This window comes from Erpetoichthys calabaricus, chromosome 10, assembly GCF_900747795.2.
Source record: "Erpetoichthys calabaricus chromosome 10, fErpCal1.3, whole genome shotgun sequence".
In the NCBI taxonomy this organism is placed as follows: domain Eukaryota; kingdom Metazoa; phylum Chordata; class Cladistia; order Polypteriformes; family Polypteridae; genus Erpetoichthys; species Erpetoichthys calabaricus.
In genome coordinates, this window is record NC_041403.2 from 92,618,491 (window position 1) to 92,626,853 (window position 8,363).

At 37.9% G+C, this 8,363-nt stretch overlaps 1 protein-coding gene across 1 annotated transcript in view; it reads right to left on the minus strand.

The window, feature by feature from the left end:
- LOC114659241 (short transient receptor potential channel 4-associated protein-like) overlaps positions 1-8,154 on the minus strand; it is a 102,127-nt gene extending 93,973 nt beyond the window's left edge. The window contains 1 exon segment of the mRNA XM_028811605.2: positions 7,975-8,154. Within this exon segment, the coding sequence (XP_028667438.1) occupies positions 7,975-8,100 (126 nt within the window). The 5' untranslated portion in view covers positions 8,101-8,154.
- Between the last annotated feature and the right edge of the window lie 209 nt (positions 8,155-8,363).

Consider the following 8,363-nt stretch of genomic DNA (forward strand, 5'->3'; position numbering starts at 1 on the left):
CATAGACAGGAAACACTGGGCTGCAGGTGACACAAAATCCTGCTAATTGATCTCACAATACTAATACCTTTAATCAGACTCTTTGACCAGGAATTTTGTAGTTCCTCAACAGTGTACCAAATTCAACTTGGTTATAACCAGAACCTCAAAACTAATTCAGCAAAATGTTGCCCTTTGCCTGGTAAATCAGTAAACATTCTTGTTTAAAATTGAAGATTCAAGTAACAATATAAACTGCAGGCAAACATTTCAAGAGAAAATAACTGCCTATTCATCAATGAAAAAAGATTTTTGTTTAACATGTATTTTTTCATGTTGCACTGAGTTATACTTAAGACTTAAAGTCAAACAAAAGGTTAAACACCTATGTCCTGTTTTGCTTAAAGTTAGAAATGTTTTTTTGTTTTTTTTAATTATGGTGGAACAGTCATCTAACATTATGTTTAGACTTCATTTTAAATGGATACATTTTCAATATTTGTGTATCAACCTACATCAATACCCAAAATGCCAAAGTGAAAACATGCTTTTTGAAAGGTTTTCAAATTTATTGCAAATCAAAAACTGAAATTTTTAATTCATGCAAGTTTTCGGACCATTAATTCAGTACTTTGTACGAGGGCAATCCCAAAAGTAAGGTCTCCAAAGCGGTGGGGACGTAGAGAAACTGTTCGTATGGCTGTTGGCCACACTGTTGTGACTGGTGCTTCCTCCACTCCCAAACAAGCATGTGCAGCTTCGCAGGGATGCTCAATCTTGGCTTGGCAGCCCTTGAAAATGGAGCTCCCGTTGAACGCTACCGCCAAGTGCGAAGTTCGCGCAGGAGACCATCAATTTCCGACGAGACAGTCGCGAAGGTTGGGGAAAACATGCGTAAAGAACGACAATTGGAACTTCATCATATAGTCCGATTCTGCTCTGACAAAGAGGTGAAAGATGAGTTTCAACGCTTCCTGAAGGACATGGCGGCGAGCTGGTATGACATGGGCATTCTAAAACTACCACAGCATCTACAAAAATGCATCGACCGAAATGGCGATTATGTAGAAAAATAAATAAGTCTTTAACCTTTAAAATGATGTAAACATTATAGAAAATAAACGGTTGTTTGTATTTCTAAAAAAAATAGGAGACCTTACTTTTGGGATTGCCCTCGTAGAAGACCCTTGGACAGCGATTACAGCTTCAAGTATTTTGGGTAAGTCTCTACAAGCTTTGCACACCTGGATTTGGGCAGTTTATTCATTCTTCCTGGCATATCCTCTCAAGCTCCATTAAACTGGATGGGAAGCATCTAAAATGCCATCTTCAGGTCACTACACACATGTTCTATCACACTATTATCTTATTATCATTATAAAAGATGCCATTTCCATTAGGGAATAACATTGCCACGAAGGGGTGTACAGTGTAACTCATTTGTAACCATGTTTAGGTAGACGGTACCCAGGTTTCACAGCAGAATACTGCCTACAGTATCAAACACCCTTAATTTGCAGGTCTTCTTCACATAGTATATCCGGATGCCATCTTGTCCCCAAGGAAACAAACAATACAACCATACACATAACTGGCCATCCACATGATGCAACAGAAAATGGGATTCATTGGACTGGGCAAACTTCTTCCACGGATTAAAGGTCCAGTAACATTCACATGCCCACTGTGGGTGCTTTTGATGAAGGAGAGGTGTTAAAATAGGCAGTCTGACTGACCAGTGGCTTCCCAGTCCCAAACGTGGCAGATTTCCATTCACTGTGTGTAATTTAGGTTCAGGTTGACTTGTTACCAAAAGCACCACTGTATTCACAGGTTTGTTAAGGAACAGCAAAGCATAAACATATACTGAAACAGTTCTCATGATATATTCAAACACTACTAGATACAGCAAGCTGTGGATATGAGAATGACTGCTCAAGACACTAACATCTTTGAATGATACAGATTCAGAAATTACACAGCACTAACTGAAGGGGATACTTTCACAGCAGAGAGATCTCAGCTTCATGCAGTTTGTTCACACTCATTTTTCTTAAAAGGAAATAAGAATTCTAAGCAGGAATGTCAGAACAACTGATAATTTGGTACAAAATCAAATCCAAAATGCCAAAAATGCAACAGTACTAGCTTTATTACAGTATCAGTAGTACTACAGTGTTTGGATAGCTGCTAGTGGATATTACTTTGGAAGGCTCAATAATTACATAATAAAAGCAAGAGTAAAAACTACACATTAAAATGGTTCAAAGTGCTACTGCACCACATTAACACATCTCAAAAAGAAAACCAACAAAAGTCCTGTTTGCAAAAGTTGTGCTTTGCAATCTTGCTTATCATGTTTAAAAAAAAAAGACAAAACACACAGGCTTTCATCATTACCTCTTTTATCTCATTATGAAGATGGGAGGTGTACTTGTTTTAACATATAGATGGTGAGAGCTATCGCTTTTTAATACCATGTCCTGCATACTTCTGACAAAGAAAGAGAGGCTTTGTGCTAATTCTCTGATTAGATACCTACAGATGTCTCTCTATTATAATAAAAAAAATCTTGGGAAGAGAGACGAGACGTGACTTTCTCAGAGAGACACTTTCACGTCCCACAAGACGAGACTTTGTGCCAAGAGATTTAACCATGCCCCGTGCCGGAAATAAAAGACAAAGAGTACATGACAAAGCAGAACGTAGTAAAGAATTCAAATACGTTGGTGCGATGCACATGCAGAGCAGGTCAGAGAAGATGGAAGAATGAAAATTCGAAAGTCTCAAAAAAAATGACAGGAAAGATCGCATTACGCAAACAAACGGAAATTATTACTCTGTGAAATAACGGAACAGTGAAAAGAGATTGAATATATTGTCCAGATTTAAACTTTAATTCAGAGACTTGTACCTCGTCTAACTCGTGTTGCCATCAGGGAAAAGTAGTGTTTTGTCCCCAGTGAAGAGGCATATCCGAGAGAATTAAAAGATTTGTTGTTTGGTGAAAATGAAATCCTGCAAGAGAAAATTTCAAGCCCCGCAAGACAAGACTTTATGCAAAGAGATTTGGAAAAGTCCTGTCCACATCTAAAACGTTTACAACCACGCATACGGTTCAATCATTTCTCATTTGTGTGAATGCTATTGTCAGACACAGTTCATGTAGAGAGAAAGAAACGATATTCACTCACAGGCAGTTATAAGTTGCATTGTCACGAAGTAATTCCAAACACGGAATCAAAATTCAATGCGATATTGACAAAAAGGTAAAAGCGAAAAGAGATAAAATTTATGGACATAGGTGATATGACAGACGCATGTAGATATTGTTTGGCGTTAAACTTAAGTCAGAGACTTGTAGATTGTCTAATTTGTGTTGCCATCACAGAAAAGTGGTGTTTCTTCCCATTGAAGAGGCCTATCCGCAAGAATTAAAAGATTTGTTGTTTGGGGAAAAGTGAAATCCACATACGCGAGCGGCAGAGACACAAAGTGGCTGGCACATAGCGCAGGCAGGGGGGTTGGAGAGCGAAGCCCCCTAGACTTTTTATATAAAAAATAAAAAAGGAACATACTTAAAAGCCCCAGGAATTTGTGGCAATTAACTCATCTTTTGAATGTTACTCTAACTTTTCAAACTATTAGTAAATGTTACAAAACTAACAAGAGCTTTCCACTGACAAATGAGATTTCAAAAGCATGTTGTTACAAAAGCAGCTTTAAAGACTTTTTTTAATGAAAATATCCTGAATTATCATGGAATTCTCTAAGTCAACATTACATTTTATATTAGTATTTATTTTAATCAGTACTTTTCAGTTACGGGAGTCTGAGAATAAATTTACAATGTGTACATGGTAAGATAAATGAGGCAGTCCAAGATGACCTAATTTGCTGCAACCCTGGAAGAATTACCATGTCCATCACAAACTAAATTTAAGTCTTGTAATTTGATATTCATGAATGCCAATATTAGTTAACTTAAATGATCACTGGGCAGCTACTTAATTGATACACCACTTTTTTTTAATTTAATGTTATTATTAGTAATAATATATTTTATTACATTCGCTTTTACTATTCGTATTTATATATTATACATTCTATTACAGAAAAAGGCACAATACTAACCACTTGAATAACGGAGATACTTTTACTTAAAAAAAAAAAAAAAAAAAAAAACTTTGAATAGGACTTCAGTTTTTGCCATCATACTGAATATTGTGAAATTTCACTGTATTGGTATCAAATACAAAAATTCTGTGAAATGCCTAATTGCAAGTTCTTTTCAGATCCAGTCAGAAGTTGAACCCATACCTAACGGCTCAATATGGCACTTAAGCAGAGTGAAAGGACAGCCAGTGTGGAAGCAATGTTTGATATTCACCCTGGGGTGAAATTTAAACAAAAGTTTAAATTTCGGTGGCTTTATATTAGTGCTGGGAGGTATACTGGTTCATACCGAAAACCGTTTTTTATCTTTGTTATGATATGGATTTTTCTTATACCACAATACCGGTTTAAAGAGCCTAAACAATGTTCGGAACGTGGCACAGCAGGAAACTGTTTCAAGGGGGGACTTTTTTCACTGCTACACTGCTAAACACGCATGCAACGGAGTACATGCGTTAGTGGTGGTATTGAACGGTGAAAATGGACAGAGAACATTCCAAAACTGAAGCTGTGGCAGACGATAAAGTTGAACATGATGACACAGAAGAACTTTTGCCAAAAAAAGGAGCCACATCTGTTGTCTGGAGATTTTGGTTTTAAAAGGTCGGATGTGAACTAAACAACTATTTACTGCACATGCTGTTGAGCTAAAGTTGTCTTTGGAGGCGGTAACACGAGCAATTTGCTGCATCACCTTAGCCACAAACATGCTTTGTAGTACCATGAATGTATGGAACTAAGATTGGCACCCTCCCCGTCCTTAGGTAAAACTGAAAAAGCTAGGGGACACTCGAGTCAGACATCACTTGTAGATGCGTTTGCTAGAGGACTGCCTACGACGAAAAAAGCAAGTGGTGGATCAAGATAACCAACACCATTACAATCCATATAGCTAACATGTCAGTGGACAGAGATTGTTAACATTAACAGAAAGTATAGTTGGTTTACAAAAAATATTTACTCTTTATTCCTTTTCTAAGACATGTTCAGTGCAATACAACTTTTGACAAGCACCTCTGAATATTTTACTAAGTCTAAATGCCTTTTTGGATGGTTGAAAATATGCTGTCAAAATTATAGTTTAAGTTGTTTGCAAAATTTGTTCAATAAAAAGGTTCTATATTTTGACTGCAACAGTAATGCAATATGATTCCTTCTCTTCATTAGTGCCACCCCCTTGAAAACTATCAGTTTATGGGGACATGCAAACCTGTATTGTGTGCACATTAAAATGTTTTTTTGTACAATGTACAATTCTCATGACAGTGGAATAGGTTATTCTTAGCCAGTCTACTGCAGTAATTGCAGTGGAAAATGTGGTTAACATCCACTCATGCATGAGGAAAAAAATACCGTTGAATACTGTGAAACCGTTATAATTTTGAAAAATACCGTGATATAGAATTTGGGTCATACTGCCCAGCCCTACTTTACATTATAGGTCCATTACGTTCCATTACAGAGTACTGTGAAATTCTTAATTGCATATGCTAATCAACATGCAACACATGTTACTGTTCTAGAAATATTTAAGATTTTTAATAAAAATAGAAAAAGCTTAAAAAAAACGTTAAAACTACTGTATTTGCACACTACTTTGAATTTAAATTTCAATGTTTTGATTTATTAAAATCTAATAATATAACATTAAACATATAGTACAATTCTTTTATGAAGATTTCATATCATGAGAATATTGTACCGTGAAGCCTGAATTGCAATATAAATTGTACTGTGGGATGTGTGTCTTATCTGATGCCTATATATTTTACTGGCCACATTACCTGCCAGCAGGTAAATGAGTAAGTTTAAAAATATTTGATAACTCTTGCCTTACATGTACCTTCAGTATTCCACCTATCAAACTGTCTTGCTCAGCACTTCCTCTCTCAATTACTGTATGTTACCACAAAGCCCATTTCTCAGACTGTCTACTTGAGTTGCCTTTCTCTTGCCTGCTATATGAATACCACTAATAACAGACAGGTCCCGATTACCCTCTGTGAAAATATCATTTCCATTCTTGCAAATACTTTCAGTCAATGAAGGCGACTCTCTGCCTCTCTGTGTCTCAAGCCCTCTTAATCACATTTGACTGAGGATGAAAACTTTGTTTAGCTTCACATTTTTTCTTGAAATACTAAAGATAAAAACTAACGCACATTTGACACACTAGTTACACTAGATATCAAATAGTAAGCAGCAGACATTTTACATTTAACAGACTATAAAACATGTCACTTTTCTGAAATGTTAAAAACTTTTCTGGGGTTTGCTATTACCAGTAACTATTTAAAAGCAAAATAAAGAAAGAACAAATGAATATATACCATTTTTGAATGTTAACTCTAAAGCTTTTACCCTCTCTGATCTATCAAAGCAGGAAACGGACTGCATTCCAAGACTGCAGATTTTTTAGATTGGATTAGACAAAACATGTTAATCATATAGGGAAATTTTAAACAGATATGTAATTATAAACTGTCACACTCAGATATACTGAATATACAGTAACTATTCATGAGAATACAGAGTGGAATCAGCCATTCATAGATCATGGCAGTAAAGTACTGAACCAAACACCACAACTATTTGAAATGCTTCATGTAACAACACACTGAGTACTTTCAGCCAATGAATCATTCAGCAGAAATATGTCAAGACACACTACTGGGGCTCCTTTATACCAACAGCAATAGGCCTCCATAGTGCCTCACTGGGACTGGGACCGCCAAATCAGAAGTTTTCTTTCTCTTTTTTTATTTTGTAGTCATTTTTATCTGTGTTCAGACCATAGTGTGTGTTTATTTATTTATTTAAAGAGCTTCTGTAGAAAGCCGAATTTCCCCCTGGGGACATACACCATGGCAATTTCTAAGTCACTCGAGTAAAGGGCACATGGCAGGGATAAACCCTGGACAGGGTGCCAGCCTGGGCACAACTGAAGCACTGATTAATGCAATAACAGAAATTGTGTCACCTGTGCACTAGCACCCCTACTATAACAGTCTTCTCTCCTATTACTGAGGAATATCATTTTATTTTATCTTTTTAACCAGGTACCTGTGCCGACTACATCTGATGAAAAACTAACTCACACTAGACGGGCAAAGGTAATAAAACTGAAAATCTTGTTTATGTGAAGAATTCAGTTTCTAATATAAAATACCAATAGGTCTGTAGCTCCAAACCAGAAGTCATTTTACAGTTATAACATATTTACTGAGTTAGACAGCAGTACTTAAAGACAGAATTTCTGCGACCATTGGATTTATCGAACTACACTGATAATTTCTCGACTTTCTGAATCACAGCCCACACGTTCTCCGTCTACCGTTGCTTACACTTCTAGAAAAGGGAAAGCCGATCACACATTTCAAAAAACGGAAGCATTTCTCTGCTTATTTTTAAAATAAAAGTCAAAAGAATACACGGGACCTCATTACCATGATATGAAAATGTTTCCTTTCCTCCGGTACCCAGCAAGTGTACGCCTGCTCCAGACTGCTGTACTGTAGCTTTACTTGCAACGGGAAAGCCACAGACAACAATAATGGATAAATAGGTGACAGGTTCGCTCCTTTATTTTGCTACCGTGACAATGTAGAGTTTCCTGCTGACCACTTCGCTACTGGTATTCTCTTTAACTATGCGCTCTGGATTCAAAAACTGCCCACTCCGCCACCGTCACCTAAGCCATCAGCCGGAGACCACAGCCTCTTTACGGGCTTCTGTTCCACAACGAGGCTCGCGGCGGTGACGGGCCTCCCTCTCCGGCTCCCCGACAAGGGCCAACTCGGTAACCGCACAACTACTTACCTGAGTGCCCCGACACAGTCCTCGGCCGGTAACCTGGCCCTGTCGGATTCGAGAGACAATATTCCCCGTTTGTTGTCTGCAGGATTCCACTCGCCGAAGGTACCCTAACCCCACCGCCGACGCCATTTGGCTCTCCTTCCTGGACTGATCCAAACAGGAAGCTGTCGCGCGCCACCTAGATAATAAATCGGAGCGTGACGGCGCACGGCCCCCTGCCGGACAGCTTGACTGCTGCTGCCGAGGTTGCTGCTGCTGCGGCTGCCATTGATTTCGAGGTATTGGCCTTGGTCTATCTATGTTTTTGCTGTATCGATTTTTATTTATTCAATTAGATTATTTGGTAGCGTATTGTTTTTTTCCAGACACTACTACCGGCTGCCTGTACGACA